The following is a 22,379-nucleotide window of genomic DNA, read 5'->3' as shown; positions in this document are numbered from 1 at the left end:
GTACTGGGGAGTTTGTTCCACTCATCCACAACTCTATTACCAAACCAGTGCTTTCCTATATCCTTCCTGAATCTGAATTTTTCCAACTTAAAACCATTGCTGCGAGTCCTGTCTAGGCTAGATATTTTCAGCACGTTATTTACATCCCCTTTATTTATTCCTGTCTTCCATTTATACACCTCGATCATATCCCCCCTAATTCTACGCCTTTCGAGAGAGTGCAGATTCAGGGCCCTCAGTCTATCCTCATAGGGAAGATTTCTGATACATGGGATTAACTTTGTCATCGTCCTCCGTATGTTTCCCAATTCATTATTATCCATTCTGTAATACGGTGACCAGAACTGTGCAGCATAATCTAAACGAGGCCTAACCAAGAATATATAGAGTTGAAGAACAACCTTCTTGATATGAAGCCAAGGATTCTGTTAGCTTTATTGTGAACGCTTATGAACTGTTGTCTTGGTATCAGGTTACTGCGAACCAGAACTCCTAAATCCTTTTTGTAATCAGTAATATTAAGATCTACAATATTTAGTTTCTATGTGGCATGGTTATTGTCCTGTCCAACATTTAGAACTTTGCATTTGTCAATATTAATCTGCATCTGCCACTTCTCCGACCATTGCATCAGTCTATTCAAATCATCTTGGAGTGCTCTAGTGTCCTCATTAGAATGAATTGGACGGCCTATTTTGGTGTCATCAGCAAATTTGCTTATGTCGCTATTTATTCCCTCATCTATGTCGTTTATGTAAATTGTGAACAACAACGGTCCCAACACTGTCCTCTGTGGGACACCGCTTGTGACGTGTCACCATATATGTAAACTCTCTGCTGCCTATTTGTCAGCCATGCCTCTACCCAGGAAAAAATTTTTCCTCCTATTCCGTGTGCCTTAAGTTTCCTCAGTAGCCTCTGACGTGGAACTCTATCGAAAGCCTTACTGAAGTCCATATACACAATATCATATTCAATACCATGATCTACCTCCTCAAACACCTTAATGAAAAAAGTTAGTAAATTCGTAAGACAGGAACGCCCCTTTGTAAAACCATGTTGAGATTCATTAATCAATTTATGCCTTTCAAGATGGCTATGAATTGCCTCGGCAATTATTCATTTCCTAAATTTTCCCACTATGGAGGTAAGGCTTATTGGTCTATAGTTTGAAGCTAAGGACCTGTCACCTGCCTTGTAAATAGGTATTACATTTGCCATTTTCCACTTATCAGGCACTATGCCAGTTTGTAGTGATATGTTGAAAAGACTACCCAAAGGTTTACATTCCTTTAAAACTCTTGCAAACAGTTCATCAGGGTCTGGGGATTTGTTAGGTTTTTATTTCTCAATTTGTTTGAGGACCATGTCACTAGTTACTGCAATCGTGCATAGTTTATTATCGTCCTGTTCTACATAATTTATTATTTCTGAAATTTCGTTAGTACCTTCCTGGGTAAAAACTTAGAGGAAGTAAGTACCGAAACTCTCACACATCTTAAAACTGTCAGTGATCTGACCTGAGTTACTCTTAAGTGGGCCTATCTTGTCGCTAACCTTACTTCTGTATACCTGAGAAAACCCTTTTGGGTTAGTCTGCGAGTCCCTTGCGACCTTAGCCTCATAATCCCTTTTAGCTTTTCTTATTCCTTTTTTTTACTTCTGTCTATAATTGAATATATTGATTTCTTAACTGCCCATCCCCTCTTTTGATACGCCTATATATGCCTCTCTTTTGACCAATGAGATGTTTTAATCTACTGTTCATCCATTTGGGATCATTTTTGTTAGATCTAATTCCCTACTTGGAACAAAAGTTGTCTGGGCAACTAGAACTATGCTCTGAAAAATATCATACTGGCAACCAACACCACCAACCTGACCCATAGTCAGGTCATCCCAATTTAACCCACCCAGATAATTTCTCAGTGCCATGAAATCGGCCAAGTGGAAGCCTGGGACAGAGACTTGATTGCAGTTATCTGGATAATTCCATGATATATTGAAACTAAGTGATTTGTGATCATTTTCCCCAAGCTCATCATTAACCTCAAGATTATTAATTAGAGATTCTTTGTTGGCAAGAACCAAGTCAAGCAGGTTGTTTCCTTTAGTTGGTTCTGTCACAAACTATTTTAAATAGCAATCCTGAAACGCATCAAGAAAGTCACTAGACTCAAGATCAGTTTGTCTAAAGTTAAAATCTCCCATTAACACAACATTTTCACACCTAGATGCCTTATGAATTTCGTCCCATAGCAGCTTACTTCACTCTCTATCAAAGTTTGGGGCCTATAAATCACACTCAAAATTAACTTTTCACGACCCTCGAGAAACTGTAGCCAAACAGATTCTCTGTCCGATGTTTCCAATCTTATATCTTGTCTAACACAAGAATTTAAATTATGTCTGACATACATCGCCACTCCACCACCCTTCCTGTTGACCCTATCCATGTGGAATAGTTTATAACCCTGTATGTTGCATTCAGAAGGCATTTCTCTATCTTTCAAGTTGAACCAAGTCTCTGTTATAGCAATAATATCTATATTACCTGCACTTGCAAGTAATCTTAGCTCATCCATCTTATTTCTTAGACTCCTACTATTTGTGTAGTAAACCATAAGGGAGCTAGTCACTCGTTGCCCTCTACTATCTCCTTTGTTTGATCAATTGCTATGCCTTTACTAGCAACTTTATTCTGAATATTGTCTTTTAAATATATCCCTGAGGTATCCTGGTTATATCTGCTGTTTTCAACCGTAGTACTGCAGCCTAATTGTTTTTCACAGACACCCATACCTCTATAATCTATCAGTTTAACCCCCTCAATCGAATTGGCTAATGCAATCACTCCAGCCCCAGAGAGATGAACCCCATCCCTTGCATACATATCATGTTTGCCATAGAATATGTCCCAGTTATCAATGAATGGGATTGCAAGTTCCTTGCAGTACCTGTCTAGCCAGCAATTTATACCAATTGCCTTAGACATCCATTCATTACCCAGACATCCATTCACCAAATTTCTTCTGTAAGGAAAATCAAATTGGGACTTACCAAAGCCAAAATTAATCCAACCTTCTCTCTAAAACTGACCAGAGTTTAAGTATGTAAGTAAATGAGTATGCAAGAAAATAATTATTAAAGTTCTATTTAAGCACTGGATACATAGATTTTTTATTTACAGTGGTGTCTTATGCACACAGATTTTATAGCAAAAATATAAAGTACATTATATGGATTTATCGTAGGAAAACCCAGAAATGACTTATTTTTGATCGGAAGAGACATTACCTAGTTCTCTCAGGGGAAGCGCCTTTGCTGGACGCTTCCCGTGATGGTGTTCGCTTGGACCTCCTCCTCTTTTCCGCAACATTGTAGGGTCCTGATGATGTGTTGATTGCAACAAGAAAGCCCGAGAGCTATCATTCAGTATATATATATATATATATATATATATATATATATATATATATATATATATATATATATATATATATATATATATATATATATATATATATATATATATATATATATATAGACTTGCTAAAGCTCTACACTGAGCGAAACGTTGTTCCCAAGAAAAGCTTAATCCTCAACGTGTGTCCTTGTCTTTGTTCTTGTCGTCAAGACATCATTCCACTCGACGATCAACAACCTTCTTACTTTCCTGCAGGTAACAACCACTTTCTCGAAAACCACAAGTAAAGTTCTTATGTCCAATTCTTTTATAAGTAAGACACATGTGCAATAGTTAGGTATCTTTATTCCGATACATTTCGCCTACACAGTAGGGACTGACCACCTCAAAACTGCGTCTTCAAGGGTGAGGGACTGATTACATCGTCTTCACATCTATTTGTTTCCACCAACATTTCTGTCCTCGACTGAAGAAGTCTACCGTGTAGACGAAACATTTCGGTATAAAGATACCTAACTGTTGCATATGTGTCTTACTGACCAACCTGTCGGTATTTTATACCATTTTAAAATTCACTTCTTTTATGTTTAAATAAGCGTTATATTACATACAGCTCTATAATAAATCGACTTATAGACGATTGATATGATGGCAGGGAGGAAAAAATTGCTGAAAAATACAGGAGAAGACGTTGATTGTCACGAGCAACTGCAGTGACATCACTGAAGGAGAATAACTCAAGTCACTCACTTCACAGCTGGTGCAGTTGTCATCAGAAGGAACCTCTATGATAACTGTGTTTACCGTCAAGAAAACACTCAGCATAACTAATTATATTTAAAGCTAATCTAACCTAATCTCACGAAAGTATTCAAACTAAAATCTAACATAATCTACTGCAAATTACAAACTTAAGATATTATTTCGTGAGCAAGCATAACCGACTATGCTCTAATAATGTGATATGTTTCAATATAACCTAACAAATCTAACCTAATCTAACCTAACTTAAGATAACCTAACTTACCATACTCGAGGATAGCCTAATCTAGTATACAACCACTGAAACCTGTTATAGCACGATCTAACATTATTTCTACCAATTTCGCTGACATACATGGCATGTATGGCAAGCATGTCATGCATGCCATGCATGTACAGACAAGAATAACGGGGTACATACTCCGGGTGGATCAATGAGAACCTCAGAGGAACAAAGCAAAGAGCGATTGTTCGGGTAGAGACGTCAGAATGGAAAAGTGTAACAAGTGAGCTGCTGCAGGGATCGGCACTTGGACCATTAATGTTTCTGGTTTAGTTGAATATCATATAAATGCGACGTCTATTAACATAGACATCTATCAGAGAATACTAAGTCAACCTATAGATTCCCCTCCAGCATCTGCCCTGTCTCTGGCTTTGTAGCATTTAGTTAGTACTCATTTTGGACTCATTAGCCTTTATCTTATCGAGTTTTTAAGAGTACTTTTATGGAAAATATTATTTAGAAGGGATATCAATGACGACAAAAAAGAAGTTGAGAACTTTAATGTAACAAAAAATATATCTAGCATTAATAACATTCAGAGAGAAAAGTAAGAGTGGAATTAAGTCTCAGCACAGCACTTGTTGCGTACCTTTACTATCTTATTATGAATAATAAGTGTTTCTGTATATTTTAATTATAGTGTGAATTTATCACTGTACAAAATATACTCTTGATGCACTGTAGCAACTGGTACGTTGCTGCTCTGCACAGTACTTGAAGTACTAACCTCTGACCTACAGAGAGGTAATTAAGCACAGCTTGCTTGAGCACTAAAGCGACCATTTCGCCGAACAGCAAATTGCACAGAGCAGTTACTGGCAGCGTCAGACGAGGTAGATGAAGATAAGAAAAAGGAACTCTAAGTATGTCTTCCACACATGATTAAAAAGAAAAGAACATCCATATTAATGAATCTGATTTCTGCAACTTCCGAACCCCGACTACAACAGTGCGTTGATGCTAGTCAGAACTAGGTAGGTCTAGTGCGTTGATGCTAGTCAGAACTAGGTAGGTCTAGTGCGTTGATGCTAGTCAGAACTAGGTAGGTCTAGTGCGTTGATGCCAGTCAGAACGAGGTAGGTCTAGTGCGTTGATGCTAGTCAGAACTAGGTAGGTCTAGTGCGTTGATGCTAGTCAGAACTAGGTAGGTCTAGTGCGTTGATGCTAGTCAGAACGAGGTAGGTCTAGTGCGTTGATGCCAGTTAGAACGAGGTAGGTCTAGTGCGTTGATGCTAGTCAGAACTAGGTAGGTCTAGTGCGTTGATGCTAGTCAGAACTAGGTAGGTCTAGTGCGTTGATGCTAGTCAGAACTAGGTAGGTCTAGTGCGTTGATGCTAGTCAGAACTAGGTAGGTCTAGTGCGTTGATGCTAGTCAGAACTAGGTAGGTTTAGTGCGTTGATGCTAGTCAGAACTAGGTAGGTCTAGTGCGTTGATGCTAGTCAGAACTAGGTAGGTCTAGTGCGTTGATGCTAGTCAGAACTAGGTAGGTCTAGTGCGTTGATGCTAGTCAGAACTAGGTAGGTCTAGTGCGTTGATGCTAGTCAGAACTAGGTAGGTCTAGTGCGTTGATGCTAGTCAGAAGTAGGTAGGTCTAGTGCGTTGATGCTAGTCAGAACGAGGTAGGTCTAGTGCGTTGATGCCAGTTAGAACGAGGTAGGTCTAGTGCGTTGATGCTAGTCAGAACTAGGTAGGTCTAGTGCGTTGATGCCAGTCAGAACTAGGTAGGTCTAGTGCGTTGATGCTAGTCAGAACTAGGTAGGTCTAGTGCGTTGATGCTAGTCAGAACGAGGTAGGTCTAGTGCGTTGATGCTAGTCAGAACTAGGTAGGTCTAGTGCGTTGATGCTAGTCAGAACTAGGTAGGTCTAGTGCGTTGATGCTAGTCAGAACTAGGTAGGTCTAGTGCGTTGATGCTAGTCAGAACTAGGTAGGTCTAGTGCGTTGATGCTAGTCAGAACTAGGTAGGTCTAGTGCGTTGATGCTAGTCAGAACTAGGTAGATCTAGTGCGTTGATGCTAGTCAGAACTAGGTAGGTCTAGTGCGTTGATGCTAGTCAGAACTAGGTAGGTCTAGTGCGTTGATGCTAGTCAGAACTAGGTAGGTCTAGTGCGTTGATGCTAGTCAGAACGAGGTAGGTCTAGTGCGTTGATGCCAGTTAGAACGAGGTAGGTCTAGTGCGTTGATGCTAGTCAGAACTAGGTAGGTCTAGTGCGTTGATGCCAGTCAGAACTAGGTAGGTCTAGTGCGTTGATGCTAGTCAGAACTAGGTAGGTCTAGTGCGTTGATGCTAGTCAGAACTAGGTAGGTCTAGTGCGTTGATGCTAGTCAGAACTAGGTAGGTCTAGTGCGTTGATGCTAGTCAGAACTAGGTAGGTCTAGTGCGTTGATGCTAGTCAGAACTAGGTAGGTCTAGTGCGTTGATGCTAGTCAGAACTAGGTAGGTCTAGTGCGTTGATGCTAGTCAGAACTAGGTAGGTCTAGTGCGTTGATGCCAGTCAGAACGAGGTAGGTCTAGTGCATTGATGCCAGTCAGAACGAGGTAGGTCTAGTGCATTGATGCTAGTCAGAACGAGGTAGGTCTAGTGCGTTGATGCCAGTCAGAACGAGGTAGGTCTAGTGCGTTGATGCTAGTCAGAACGAGGTAGGTCTAGTGCGTTGATGCTAGTCAGAACGAGGTAGGTCTAGTGCGTTGATGCTAGTCAGAACGAGGTAGGTCTAGTGCGTTGATGCTAGTCAGAACGAGGTAGGTCTAAAAAACCATACCCCCGGCCGGGATTGAACCCGCGGTCATGGAGTCTCAAAACTCCAGCCCGTCGCGCTAGCCACTAGACCAGCTAGCCACAATAAGATTCATCCAACTAGGTATATTTCTACACCATAGGTGTAGAAATATACCTAGTTGGATGAATCTTATTGTGGCTAGCTGGTCTAGTGGCTAGCGCGACGGGCTGGAGTTTTGAGACTCCATGACCGCGGGTTCAATCCCGGCCGGGGGTATGGTTTATTTGCAATCGTGTCATTACGATTTCTTAAGTCATGAGGTAGGTCTAGTGCGTTGATGCTAGTCAGAACGAGGTAGGTCTAGACTCAGGACCTGAAGCATAGAGAGCGTCCCACAAAATGTCAGAAATCACTAGTTATTAATAAGACTGTGAACGGAGTTGCACACAGCTACGAGATGTATGTTCCGGCTCACCAACGGATACATACTCGACCAGAAAAAATGAATCTACATGATAAGAACAGAGAACAGCGCTCGCCCAGGATACAGAGGTGAGGCGACCTCTCGACAATGTTCAGAAAGTGAGAGAGAGAAGTAGACACTGCAGATGTGAGGTCAGAGCATCTCTACACGCCCCTGAACAAGCATTATTATTATTATTATTATTAAAGATTAGCCGGTATTCTCCCGGCCTGGGCCTTTTCCAAGTGGTGGCCCGGCCTTGGCTCCCTCTTTAGGGAGTGTCTGAGACCTAAGTCTCCCATGGGAGGAGGCACAAGTACCTCCTCATCTTTGGGGCCAACTGTCCCCAGGCCTAGCCACAAGCTAGGCCTCTCTGGTCTGCCATCCCCTCCTCAAGGGGGCTAATGGGAATGACAGTCTTATGAGCTAAAGGCTCGGGCTCAGGCACCTACCCTACCCTAGAAGGGTTAGGCATGGCATCGATCCTGAACAAGCAGTTTACCAGTGTGAACAGCCAGTCAGAAGTCTTGAATCTCCCAGCACACAGAGTAAAGTATGTGTTATATCCTACCAATAAATATAGCAAAAATTTAAGACAGTTAATTCTACAAAGAATCATATTTTCGCTTTGGCTATTAACGAAAATAATATTAGCAGTGTTATATTAGATAAAAGAGGAATTGTACGAAAGAATTGCATCAGATTTTCTTAAGTCACTGCAGAATAATATTCCAGAAGGGACTGAGTCAGATTTATCCCTGTTCACTGATGATTTGAAACCGATGAGAAGAATAGAAACAGACAAGGACAAGGAAAGTCTGCAAATAGATCTGAACAAACCGCAAGACTGGTCAGATAAGTGGCTGCTTGAATTCAACCCCAGCAAATACAAGGTCATGAATTTCGGAAAAGAGAACAGAAGATAGACTCGTAGGAAAGAGGTTGCAAAGGGAAAGACCCCAGGGTGAGCCTAGTGCCAGAGACTCACATTAACCGCATAATCTTTGCGGTCAATGATTGCTTGGCAAATCTAAGAGTGACCTTTTGATCTCTCAACAAAGAGTTTTTCCAGGCGCTTTATGTAACATATATCAAGCCCATCTTGAAGTACACTCAAAAACAAAACAAACAGAAGTTAGAAAATCTAATTGAAAACAGTGAATGGACGAAACTGGCTAATAACAATTTCATAACAAACTTGTCAAATTCAACACTAGACAGGAACACAAACGCTGCTCTAGGTTCTGCTCTAAGTTTTCCAACCTCTACAAGACTCAACAATGTTAAGATTTCATAAGCTTTCTTTGCAGCTTGGAAAATCTAATAATTTACCCACTGATGAAATAAAAAATTATTAATTTAATAATAATGGTTATAAATGACTATTATTTTTAAAGGGGTGGACCGGTAAGCCAGCGGAAGGCCTCGGTCAGATGACCAAAGCTCCAAAGGCGGGTCATCATCTGACTAAGACCCGCGTCAGGAAACACTTGTCCTGTGACCTGACAAACCTGACCTAACCTAACTATATTTGTTCAACGAGAGAAATTTTAACCACAATCTTAGTTTCAAAATGCTGATAAATATATATATATATATATATATATATATATATATATATATATATATATATATATATATATATATATATATATATATATATATATATATATATATATATATATATATATATATATATATATATATATATATATATGTATGTATATAACGTATCGTTTATGCTAGTATACAAGTGTTAACATTGTACTGACCCTCGTTCAGTGGACTGGGTTCGAACCATACAAACTCTGGACATTAACTTAACATTAACACAAATATGTAAGTTATCCCGCGGCAGCTGATGCTCACATGTCTCACCACTACAACTGTTATCTCTCACTTAAAAAAAACCTCCGCTCCAGCTGTTGTTACTCATACCACCACATTAATGAGCACCACAAGGTTGTACGTACACTATTGTACGTACACTATTGTACGTACACTGTTGTACGTACCCTGTTGTACGTACACTGTGATGTTTGGTACCCTTGTCAGAACCAAGAGCTACAGTGTAGTGGTGCACACCTGAGTGATGCTGAGAGGTGAAGGTGTGAGGCTGAACGAATAAGTGAGGGGAGAGGGAAGGGAGGGTGAAAAAGGGTGAGGGGAAGGTGTGGGAGGGAGGAGGGTGAGAGAGTGCAAGGGAGCGTATGGGAGAGCGAAGGAGGATGTGGGAGAGTGAGGGAGGATGTGGGAGAGTGAGGGAGGATGTGGGAGAGTGAGGGAGGATGTGGGAGAGTGAGGGAGGATGTGGGAGAGTGAGGGAGGATGTGGGAGAGTGAGGGAGGATGTGGAAGAGTGAGGGAGGATGTGGGAGAGTGAGGGAGGATGTGGGAGAGTGAGGGAGGATGTGGGAGAGTGAGGGAGGATGTGGGAGAGTGAGGGAGGATGTGGGAGAGTGAGGGAGGATGTGGGAGAGTGAGGGAGGATGTGGGAGAGTGAGGGAGGATGTGGGAGAGTGAGGGAGGATGTGGGAGAGTGAGGGAGGATGTGGGAGAGTGAGGGAGGATGTGGGAGAGTGAAGGAGGATGTGGGAGAGTGAGGGAGGATGTGGGAGAGTGAGGGAGGATGTGGGAGAGTGAGGGAGGATGTGGAAGAGTGAGGGAGGATGCGGGGGAGCGAGAGAGGATGTGGGAGAGTGAAGGAGGATGTGGGAGAGTGAAGGAGGATGTGGGAGAGTGAAGGAGGATGTGGGAGAGTGATGGAGGATGTGGGAGAGTGATGGAGGGTGTGGGAGAGTGATGGAGGGTGTGGGAGAGTGATGGAGGGTGTGGGAGAGTGATGGAGGGTGTGGGAGAGTGATGGAGGGTGTGGGAGAGTGATGGAGGGTGTGGGAGAGTGATGGAGGGTGTGGGAGAGTGATGGAGGATGTGGGAGAGTGATGGAGGGTGTGGGAGAGTGATGGAGGGTGTGGGAGAGGTGGAAAAGGAGGATGAGAATAGGAAGAGGAGAGTGAGGTAGAGCGAGGTAGAGTGAGGTATAGAGAAGAGTGAGGTAGAGAGGAGAGTGAAGTAAAGGAAAGTGAGGTAGAGTGAGATAGAGTGAGGTAGAGAGAAGACTGAGGTGGAAGAGAATGAGGTAGAGAGGAGAGTGAGGTAGAGGAGAGTGAGGTAGAGAGAAGAGTGAGGTAGAGAAGAGAGTGAGGCAGAGGAGAGTGAGGTAGAGTGAGGTAGAGAGGAGAGTGAGGTAGAGGAGAGTGAGGTAGAGAGAAGAGTGAGGTAGAGAGGAGTGAGGTAGAGTGAGGTAGAGAGGAGAGTGAGATAAAGGAGAGTGAGATAGATAAAAGTGAGGTAGAGAGAAGAGTGAGGTAGAGTAAGGTGGAGGAGAGTGAGGTAGAGAAGAGAATGAGTTAGAGAAGAGTGAGGTAGGGAGGGAAGTGACGTAGAGGATAGTGAGGTGGAGGAGGGTGAGGTAGAGTGAGGTATAGAGGAGAGTGAGGTAAAGGAAACTGAGGTAGAGTGAGATAGAGTGAGGTAGAGAGAAGAGTGAGGTGGAAGAGAGTGAGGTAGAGAGGAGAGTGAGGTAGAGGAGAATTAGGTAGAGAGAAGAGTGAGGTAGAGAGGAGAGTGAGGTAGAGGAGAGTGAGGTAGAGGAGAGTGATTTAGAGAAGGGCCAGGTAGAGAGGAAAGTGACGTAGAGGAGAGTGAGGTGGAGGAGGGTGAGGCAGAGTGAGGTAGAGAGGAGAGTGAGGCAGAGTGAAATAGAGAGAGACAGAGTGAAGTAGAGAGGAGAGTGAGGTAGAGGAGAGTGAGATAGAGTGAGATAAAGTGAGATATAGAGAGTGAGGTTTAGAGGAGAATGAGGTAGAGTGAGGTATAGAGGAGAGTGAGGTGCAAGAGAGTGAGGTGGAAGAGAGCGAGGTAGAGGAGAGTCAAGTAGAAGAGAGTAAGGTAGAGCGAGGTAGAGGAGAGAGAGGAAGAGGAGAGTGAGGTAGAAGAGAGTGAAGTAGAAGAGAGTGAGGTAGAGGAGAGTGAGATATTGTGAGGTAGACGAGAGTGAGGTAGAACAGAGTGAGGTAGAGGAGAGTGAGATAGAGTGAGGTAGACGAGAGTGAGGTATAGTGAGGTAGAAAACAATGAGGTAGAGGAGAGTGAGGTAGAAGAGAGTGAGGTAGAGTGAGGTAGAGGAGAGTGAGGTAGAAGAGAGTGATGTAGAGTGAGGTAGAAGAGAGTAAGGTAGAAGAGAGTGAGGTAGAGGAGAGTGAGGTAGAGTGAGGTAGAAGAGAGTGAGGTAGAGATGAGTGTGAGGCAGAGTGAGGTAGAGAGGAGTGTGAGGTAGAGGAGAGTGAGGTAGAGTGAGGTAGAGGAGAGTGAGGTAGAGGAGAGTGAGGTAGAAGCGAGTGATGTAGAGTGAGGTAGAAGAGAGTGAGGTAGAGGAGAGTGAGGTAGAGTGAGGTAGAGGAGAGTGAGGTAGAGTGAGGTAGAGGAGAGTGAGGTAGAGTGAGGTAGAGGAGAGTGAGGTAGAGTGAGGTAGAGGAGTGTGAGGTAGAGTGAGGTAAAGGAGAGTGAGGTAGAGTGAGGTAGAGGAGAGTGAGGTAGAGTGAGGTAGAGGAGAGTGAGGTAGAGGAGAGTGAGGTAGAGTGAGGTAGAGGAGAGTGAGGTAGAGTGAGGTAGAGGAGAGTGAGGTAGAGGAGAGTGAGGTAGAGTGAGGTAGAGGAGAGTGAGGTAGAGTGAGGTAGAGGAGAGTGAGGTAGAGTGAGGTAGAGGAGAGTGAGGTAGAGTGAGGTAGAGGAGAGTGAGGTAGAGTGAGGTAGAGTGAGGTGCGGCAGCAGTGTCGGGATGGTGGTCGGCTGGGTCAGTAGAGCGACGCTCACCGTACAAGATACAAGGCAAGAGTCTCACTCCTGGCTCCCAGGCCTCTGGTAGGCCTACCCTGTCACCCAAGCATTACAGGTGCCTACAACTCGCTGAGTGACACCTGCTGCTAGTGCCACAACTAGGAGAAAACGTCGCATTTATCACGTATGACACAACATCTGTTGAGCCGAGGATCTACACAGAAAATTTTCCAAGACTTCAGTTAAAATTCGGTTCTGAAAATACATTACAGTAAAGATTTCAGAATTATTTATGTTCTTGGCATCTGCAGTTTATTTTAATTAGTGTTTGTGTTGATTGAGATGCTATTGAGGAAGACAAGGCTGGTTGGTTAAGAAAGTAGGTTCTGTGGGGCGCAACAATGTCCCACACACAAGTGTTGTGTTTACTTAGCGAGATATCCATTGTTAGTGTCCTCAGGCGGTGTTTATTGTAAATGTAATTAATTAGTATTCAGATATTCGATTAAAGTCAAACCTCTGACGTCCATATTGATTATTAAAGTATTTCCTTGGTATATTTTAGCGCGTCCTTCAAAAGTGTCAGAACGCAGGAAACTTGCGCTTTCCCATAGTAAGAAGCATCTCGGGTGCCCTTACAGAGCTGACCCACGAGTGCCACTTGACCCTCAACGTGTGAACAACAAGAAGAACAAGAACTGTGCTTCTAGAGACGTATAAGAAGGTTGTGTTGGCAGCCCTGCCTCGCCTAGCATGGCCGGCTACCTGGCACTCAGGTCCATGGAGGGCAACGGTGAGTACTGTTCCACTCTCCTTCTCTCACTACCTTAGGTACTCAACTCTACCTCCTCTCCACACTCTGGAGTCACACTCGTGCCGTGCCTGTGATACCTGGAGGCACAACTACGTTAACTGGAGGTTAAATACAGGAAACCTTCCTGATGTGGTGGCCGCTGCGTCACCAGCTGCAGACTCCATCAAGGTTTTTCTCCTGGCTCCCCGGGGGGAGGAAACCAGGATCAGATGTGTCGAAAGTGTTTCCTGAAACATGTTAAGATATGTATACTAGACAGACGTATGTTTAATGCAGAGATATGTATGTGTGTGAGGAATCAACATGACGTCACTTTTAAAGATCTGCAGAGAATGTCTTTTTTCTGCCTCCTGGTCGCATTTGCATAAACTTCCCAGACATTTTTTTGTGTAATTTGCATCGTCGCTACTGGGTTGCCCAGTCTTAATGAAGGTCCCTGGCGAGTTCTCAGATACCCGGGAGTTAGGCCAGGCTACCTGGGAGCTAGGCCAGGCTACCTGGGAGCTAGGCCAGGCTACCTGGGAGCTAGGCCAGGCTACCTGGGAGCTAGTCCAGGCTACCTGGCAGCTAGTCCAGGCTACCTGGCAGCTAGTCCAGGCTACCTGGCAGCTAGTCCAGGCTAAGATGGTAAGCTGTACTCTCAGCCCATGTGACGTAATATGACGTAATGTGACGCAATATAACGTTATTTTTTTGTTATTCTCCCTGCCCGTTATGCCGATGTTATTGTTCATCAACTGGTGAACATAACCTGTGCACTTCACCTGTGTTCTTCTTTAATAAATAACAAAAGGTTACTGATAATTATCGTAATTATCGTAATTGCTTTCATTCTCTAAACATAACATTTATGCAGAATAATTTTTCTCAAACGAACCTTCAGAAGTATTGATAAAGTTGTTATTATTATTATTATTATTATTATTATTATTATTATTATTATTATTATTATTATTATTATTATTATTATTGTTATTATTATTATTAATATTATTATTATTATTATTATTATTATTATTGTTATTATTATTATTAATATTATTATTATTATTATTATTATTATTATTATTATTATTGTTATTATTATTATTATTATTATTATTATTATTATTATTATTATTATTAATATTATTATTATTATTATTATTATTATTATTATTATTATTATTATTGTTATTATTATTATTAATATTATTATTATTATTATTATTATTATTATTATTATTATTGTTATTAACATTATTATTAAGTATCAGAGTATTTAGGTACAGGTACAAATATATACAATTATCAAATATAATTTAACATGAGTGTGAATTATTTCCATTAGGGTCCTTTAATTATTATTACTAGTTTTTATAATTAGTTATTATTATTGTTGTTATCATTGTTAGCATCATTTTAGAATGGCTGTCAACTAAATGATTGTGTCTGATGATTGACTATAATTTACCAGAGATAACAGTGGGACAGGTGTGGTGGAGAGGCGAGGAGGCTGATGTTAAGGGTGAGCTTCTCTCCTCATTAATAAGAGAGAAGAGCAGACAGGTGTGTGAGGGATACGAGACAGACGAGAAAGGTCGTGAGAAGCGCTGAGGGATGTGAGACAGCTGAGAAAGGTCATGAGAAGCAGTGGATCTTCTTAAGTCACAGGTGGAGACAGGAGAGAACCCGAATAAACTCTTGGGTAAATCCCAGCCGTTCTTCAGATAACCTCAGTAAAGTGCTGTACAAGGTATGTGCCTCACTAAGTAGGAACACCAGCGGGGTAGTATGTCATTGATGTCAGCTAGACCCGTATACCTTGTAGAAATAAAGATTATTATTATTATTGTAAGGTATTAACCGCACGAGGGTCGTTAAAGTCGTAATACCCAGAGCAAGAATACTTTCATACCTAGAATGAAGAGTCAGTCAAACTCTCAGTCAACACTGAGTTCTCAGTTAACATAGCTGGTGTCTGCTAGATATGTTGCACTAGCATCAAGGATACTGCTAGTCTTAATTAACATGGATATACAAGTAAACTTTCAGTGTATATCCATTGAGAGATACGTATCTCAGTGTACATCCATTGAGAGAGAGACACCTCAGTGTACATCCACTGAGAGACACGTACCTCAGTGTACATCCACTGAGAGAGAGACACCTCAGTGTACATCCACTGAGAGACACCTCAGTGTATATCCACTGAGAGACATGTGCCTCGATGTATATCTGCTGACAAACACACACACACCTCGGTGTGTGTGTGTTTGTGTGTCATTTAAATCCATCGACAGCATAAGTATCATTAAGGTTGTATTTCCCCTGCGAACCACCTGTCAAGATCACTTTAGTTATTAACAGAGGCAGTAAAACGTAGCAACCTCTCAGTGTACAAGCTGAACGATATACACCTCTCAGTGTATATATTCTGCTAGATATACACCACTCAGTGTAAGTACTTTGCAAGACATACACCTCTTACCATAAGTACTCTGCTAGATATACACCTCTCAGTGTACGTTCTCAGAAAGATATACACTTCTCAGTGTAAGTACCCAGAAAAACATACACCTCAGTGTACGTCACCAAGACATACACCTCACACAGTGTATGTCACCTAGACATGCACCTCACACAGTGTATATCGCCTAGACATACACCTCACACAGTGTACATCACCTAGACATATACCTCACACAGTGTACATCACCTAGACATACACCTCACACAGTGTACATCACCTAGACATACACCTCACACAGTGTACATCACCTAGACATACACCCCACACAGTGTACATCACCTAGACATACACCTCACACAGTGTACATCACCTAGACATATACCTCACACAGTGTACATCACCTAGACATACACCTCACACAGTGTACATCACCTAGACATATACCTCACACAGTGTACATCACCTAGACATACACCTCACACAGTGTACATCACCTAGACATACACCTCACACAGTGTACATCACCTAGACAGACACCTCACACAGTGTACATCACCTAGACATATACCTCACACAGTGTACATCACCTAGACATACACCTCACACAGTGTACATCACCTAGACATACACCTCACACAGTGTACATCACCTAGACATACACCTCACACAGTGTACATCACCTAGACATACACCTCACACAGTGTACATCACCAAGACATACACCTCACACAGTGTACATCACCTAGACATATACCTCACACAGTGTACATCACCTAGACATACACCTCACACAGTGTACATCACCTAGACATACATCTCACACAGTGTACATCACCTAGACATACACCTCACACAGTGTACATCACCTAGACATATACCTCACACAGTGTACATCACCTAGACATACACCTCACACAGTGTACATCACCTAGACATACACCTCACACAGTGTACGTCAGCTAGACATACACCCCACACAGTGTACATCACCTAGACATACACCTCACACAGTGTATATCACCTAGACATACACCTCACACAGTGTACGTCAGCTAGACATACACCTCACACAGTGTACGTTACCTAGAGATACACTTCACACAGTGTATGTCACCTAGACATACACCTCACACAGTGTACGTCACCTAGACATACACTTCACACAGTGTACGTCACCTAGACATACACTTCACACAGTGTACGTCACCTAGACATACACCTCACACAGTGTACGTCACCTAGACATACACTTCACACAGTGTACGTCACCTAGACATACACCTCACACAGTGTACGTCACCTAGACATACACCTCACACAGTGTACGTCACCTAGACATACACCTCACACAGTGTACATCACCTAGACATACACCTCACACAGTGTACGTCACCTAGACATACACCTCACACAGTGTACGTCACCTTTTCTGTTAAGTATCAATGGGGAAAATTCTCTTTCATTTTAGCAACAAATTCTGAGCTAATCTGAATATATTTCTTCATAAATATTTCGCCACAAATATCCACTAAACTTAAACAATCCAACATGATAACATTACAAGACCGAAACCAAGTGTTTTGTTCTTTAAATGAGAATGACAGTTTTAATCTAAAACAAAGTGAGTGTCATGGTGTCAGTGAGTGCCAGGGTGTCAGTGAGTGTCATGGTGTCAGTGAGTGTCATGGTGTCAGTGAGTGTCATGGTGTCAGTGAGTGCCAGGGTGTCAGTGAGTGCCAGGGTGTCAGTGAGTGCCAGGGTGTCAGTGAGTGCCAGGGTGTCAGTGAGTGCCAGGGTGTCAGTGAGTGCCAGGGTGTCAGTGAGTGTCATGGTGTCAGTGAGTGCCAGGGTGTCAGTGAGTGTCATGGTGTCAGTGAGTGCCAGGGTGTCAGTGAGTGCCAGGGTGTCAGTGAGTGCCAGGGTGTCAGTGAGTGCCAGGGTGTCAGTGAGTGCCAGGGTGTCAGTGAGTGTCATGGTGTCAGTGAGTGCCAGGGTGTCAGTGAGTGCCAGGGTGTCAGTGAGTGCCAGGGTGTCAGTGAGTGTCATGGTGTCAGTGAGTGCCAGGGTGTCAGTGAGTGCCAGGGTGTCAGTGAGTGCCAGGGTGTCAGTGAGTGTCATGGTGTCAGTGAGTGCCAGGGTGTCAGTGAGTGCCAGGGTGTCAGTGAGTGCCAGGGTGTCAGTGAGTGTCATGGTGTCAGTGAGTGCCAGGGTGTCAGTGAGTGCCAGGGTGTCAGTGAGTGCCAGGGTGTCAGTGAGTGCCAGGGTGTCAGTGAGTGCCAGGGTGTCAGTGAGTGCCAGGGTGTCAGTGAGTGCCAGGGTGTCAGTGAGTGCCAGGGTGTCAGTGAATACCACGGTGTCAGTGAGCGCCAGGGTGTCAGTGAGTGCCAGGGTGTCAGTGAGTGCCAGGGTGTCAGTGAGTGCCAGGGTGTCAGTGAGTGCCAGGGTGTCAGTGAGTGCCAGGGTGTCAGTGAGTGCCAGGGTGTCAGTGAGTGCCAGGGTGTCAGTGAGTGCCAGGGTGTCAGTGAGTGCCAGGGTGTCAGTGAATACCACGGTGTCAGTGAACGCCAGGGTGTCAGTGAGTGCCAGGGTGTCAGTGAGTGCCAGGGTGTCAGTGAGTGCCAGGGTGTCAGTGAATACCACGGTGTCAGTGAGCGCCAGGGTGTCAGTGAGTGCCAGGGTGTCAGTGAGTGCCAGGGTGTCAGTGAGTGCCAGGGTGTCAGTGAGTGCCAGGGTGTCAGTGAGTGCCAGGGTGTCAGTGAATACCACGGTGTCAGTGAACGCCAGGGTGTCAGTGAGTGCCAGGGTGTCAGTGAGTGCCAGGGTGTCAGTGAGTGCCAGGGTGTCAGTGAATACCACGGTGTCAGTGAGCGCCAGGGTGTCAGTGAGTGCCAGGGTGTCAGTGAGTGCCAGGGTGTCAGTGAGTGGCAGGGTGTCAGTGAGTGCCAGGGTGTCAGTGAGTGCCAGGGGGTCGGTGAGTGCCAGGGTGTCAGTGAGCGCCAGGGTGTCAGTGAATACCACGGTGTCAGTGAGCGCCAGGGTGTCAGTGAGTGCCAGGGTGTCAGTGAGTGCCAGGGTGTCAGTGAGTGCCAGGGTGTCAGTGAGTGCCAGGGTGTCAGTGAGTGCCAGGGTGTCAGTGAGTGCCAGGGTGTCAGTGAGTGCCAGGGTGTCAGTGAGTGCTAGGGCGTCAGTGAGTGCCAGGATGTCAGTGAGTGCCAGGGTGTCAGTGAATACCACGGTGTCAGTGAGCGCCAGGGTGTCAGTGAGTGCCAGGGTGTCAGTGAGTGCCAGGGTGTCAGTGAGTGCCAGGGTGTCAGTGAGTTCCAGGGTGTCAGTGAGTGCCAGGGTGTCAGTGAGTGCCAGGGTGTCAGTGAATACCACGGTGTCAGTGAGCGCCAGGGTGTCAGTGAGTGCCAGGGTGTCAGTGAGTGCCAGGGTGTCAGTGAGTGCCAGGGTGTCAGTGAGTGCCAGGGTGTCAGTGAGTGCCAGGGAGTCAGTGAATACCACTGTGTCAGTGAGCGCCAGGGTGTCAGTGAGTGCCAGGGTGTCAGTGATTGCTAGGGCGTCAATATGTGCCAGGGTGTCAGTGAGTGCCAACGTGTCAGTAAGTGCCAGGGTGTCAGTAAGTGCCAGGGTGTCAGTAAGTGCCAGGGTGTCAGTAAGTGCCAGGGTGTCAGTGAGTGCCAAGGTGTCAGTAAGTGCCAGGGTGTCAGTGAGTGCCAGGGTGTCAGTGAGTGCTAGGGTGTCAGTAAGTGCCAGGTTGTCAGTGAGTGCCAAGGTGTCAGTAAGTGCCAGGGTGTCAGTGATTGCAAGGGTGTCAGTGAGTGCCATGGTGTCAGTAAGTGCCAGAGTGTCAGTGAATGCCAGGGTGTCAGTAAGTGCCAGGATGTCGGTAAGTGCTAGGATGTCAGTGAGTGCCATTATGTAGTGAGTGCCAGGGTGTCAGTGAGTGCCAGGGTGTTAGTGAGTGCCAGGATGTCACTGAGTGCTAGCGGGTGTCAGTGAGTGCCATGGTGTCAGTTAGTGCCAAGGTGTCAGTAAGTACCAGGGTGTCAGTGAGTGTCAGGGTGTCATTAAGTGCCAGGGTGTCAGTAAGTGCCAGGGTGTCAGCAAGTGCCAGGGTGTCAGTGAGTGCCAGGGTGTTAGTGAGTGCCATGGTGTCAGTAAGTGCCAGGGTGTCAGTAAGTGCCAGGGTGTCAGCAAGTGCCAGGGTGTCAGTGAGTGCCAGGGTGTTAGTGAGTGCCATGGTGTCAGTAAGTGCCAGGGTGTCAGTAAGTGCCATTGTGTCAGTGAGTGCCGGGGTGTCAGTAAGTGCCAGGATGTCAGTAAGTGGTAGGGTGTCATTGAGTGTCAGGGTGTGGTGAGTGCCAGAGTGCCAGTGAGTGCCAGGGTGTCAGTGAGTGCCATGATGTCAGTGTGTGCTAGGGGGTGTCAGTGAGTGCCAGTGTGAAGTGAGTCCCTGGGTGTCAGTGATTGCCAAGGTGTCTTTGAGTACCAGGGTGTCAGTGAGTGCCATGGTGTCAGTTAGTGCCAAGGTGTCAGTAAGTACCAGGGTGTTAGTGAGTGCCATGGTGTCAGTAAGTGCCAGGGTGTCAGTAAGTGCCAGGGTGTCAGCAAGTGCCAGGGTGTCAGTGAGTGCCAGGGTGTTAGTGAGTGCCATGGTGTCAGTAAGTGCCAAGGTGTCAGTAAGTGCCATTGTGTCAGTGAGTGCCGGGGTGTCAGTAAGTGCCAGGATGTCAGTAAGTGGTAGAGTGTCATTGAGTGTCAGGGTGTAGTGAGTGCCAGGGTGTCAGTGAGTGTCAGGGTGTCAGTGAGTGCCATGATGTCAGTGTGTGCTAGGGGGTGTCAGTGAGTGCCAGTGTGAAGTGAGTGCCTGGGTGTCAGTGATTGCCAAGGTGTCTTTGAGTACCAGGGTGTCAGTGAGTGCCAGGGTGTCAGTGAATGCCAAAATGTCAGTGAGTGCTAGGGTGTCAGTAAGTGCAAGGGTGTAGTGAGTGCCAGGGTGTCAGTGAGTGTTATTGTGTCAGTAAGTGCCATGGTGTCAGTAAATGCCAGGGTGTCAGTAAGTGCCAGGGTGTCTGAGTGCCAGGGTGTCAGTGAGTGCTAGAGTGTCAGTAAGTGCCAGGGTGTCAGTAAGTGCCAGGGTGTCAGTAAGTACCAGGGTGTCAGTAAGTGCCTGGGTGTCAGTAAGTGCCAGGGTGTCAGTAAGTGCCAGGGTGTCAGTAAGTGCCAGGGTGTCAGTAAGTGTCTGGATGTCAGCGAGTGCCTGGGTGTCAGTGAGTGTCTGGGTGTCAGTAGGTGACAGGGTGTCAGTGAGTGCCAGAGTGTCAGTAAATGTCAGTGTATCAGTAAGCGTCAGGGTGTCAGTGAATGCCAAAATGTCAGTGAGTGCCTGGGTGTTAGTGCCATGGTGTCACTAAGTGTCTGGGTGTCACTAAGTGCCAAGGTGTCAGTGAGTTCCAGGGTGTCAGTGTCAAGGTGTCAGTGAGTGCCATCATCTCTGGGTCATCTGGTGTCACTGAGATGTCAGGTGGTAAAGTTACGTCGTGACATCATCTGTGTCTAAGAAAGATGTCTTCATATCACAGTAAATTTCTCTTACTAATAACACTGTAAACACACTGCTACTCAACTCTGAGTGTTTATTGTGTTATTGTTGTGTTGTGGTTGTTATTGTTGGTGGTGGTGGTAGTTGTTGTTGTTGGTGGTGGTGGTGGTGGTAGTTGTTGTTGTTGTTGGTGGTGGTGGTAGTTGTTGTTGTTGTTGGTGGTGGTAGTTGTTGTTGTTGTTGTTGGTGGTGGTAGTTGTTGTTGTTGTTGGTGGTGGTGGTAGTTGTTGTTGTTGTTGGTGGTGGTGGTAGTTGTTGTTGTTGTTGGTGGTGGTAGTTGTTGTTGGTGGTGGTGGTGGTGGTAGTTGTTGTTGTTGGTGGTGGTGGTAGCTGTTGTTGTTGGTGGTGGTAGTTGTTGTTGTTGGTGGTGGTGGTAGTTGTTGTTGTTGGTGGTGGTGGTAGTTGTTGTTGTTGTTGGTGGTGGTAGTTGTTGTTGGTGGTGGTGGTGGTAGTGGTAGTTGTTGTTGTTGGTGGTGGTGGTAGTTGTTGTTGTTGGTGGTGGTGGTAGTTGTTGTTGTTGTTGGTGGTGGTAGTTGTTGTTGTTGTTGGTGGTGGTAGTGGTAGTTGTTGTTGTTGGTGGTGGTGGTAGTTGTTGTTGTTGGTGGTGGTGGTAGTTGTTGTTGTTGTTGGTGGTGGTAGTTGTTGTTGGTGGTGGTGGTGGTAGTGGTAGTTGTTGTTGTTGGTGGTGGTGGTAGTGGTAGTTGTTGTTGTTGGTGGTGGTGGTGGTAGTTGTTGTTGTTGTTGGTGGTGGTAGTTGTTGTTGTTGTTGGTGGTGGTGGTAGTTGTTGTTGTTGGTGGTGGTGGTAGCTGTTGTTGTTGTTGGTGGTGGTAGTTGTTGTTGGTGGTGGTGGTGGTAGTTGTTGTTGTTGGTGGTGGTGGTGGTAGTTGTTGTTGTTGTTGGTGGTGGTGGTGGTGGTAGCTGTTGTTGTTGTTGGTGGTGGTGGTAGTGGTAGTTGTTGCTGTTGGTGGTGGTGGTAGTGATAGTTGTTGTTGTTGGTGGTGGTGGTAGCTGT

The 22,379-nt window shown here is 44.9% G+C and overlaps 1 protein-coding gene across 6 annotated transcripts in view; it reads left to right on the top strand.

Annotated features, from left to right (window-relative positions):
* The window catches only part of LOC128695902 (transient receptor potential channel pyrexia), a 325,662-nt gene that overhangs the window by 59,075 nt on the left and 244,208 nt on the right, over nucleotides 1–22,379 (top strand). Inside the window, exons 1-2 of one of the 6 annotated variants that reach the window (XM_070089002.1) lie at nucleotides 12,497–12,579; nucleotides 13,061–13,288. The exons of 1 other annotated variant lie outside the window; for it this stretch is intronic. In XM_070089002.1, the coding sequence (XP_069945103.1) occupies nucleotides 13,249–13,288 (40 nt within the window). In that variant the 5' untranslated portion in view covers nucleotides 12,497–12,579; nucleotides 13,061–13,248. Of the gene's footprint in view, nucleotides 1–12,496; nucleotides 12,875–13,060; nucleotides 13,289–14,741; nucleotides 15,045–22,379 lie in introns of those variants that run through there. 4 more of the 6 variants (XM_070089000.1, XM_070088999.1, XM_070089005.1 and 1 more) reach the window with 4 other exon arrangements.

This window comes from Cherax quadricarinatus, chromosome 2 (genome assembly GCF_038502225.1).
Source record: "Cherax quadricarinatus isolate ZL_2023a chromosome 2, ASM3850222v1, whole genome shotgun sequence".
Taxonomy (NCBI): domain Eukaryota; kingdom Metazoa; phylum Arthropoda; class Malacostraca; order Decapoda; family Parastacidae; genus Cherax; species Cherax quadricarinatus.
The sequence above is the reverse complement of the archived record's forward strand: the minus strand, read 5'-3'. Positions and strand labels throughout refer to the sequence as shown.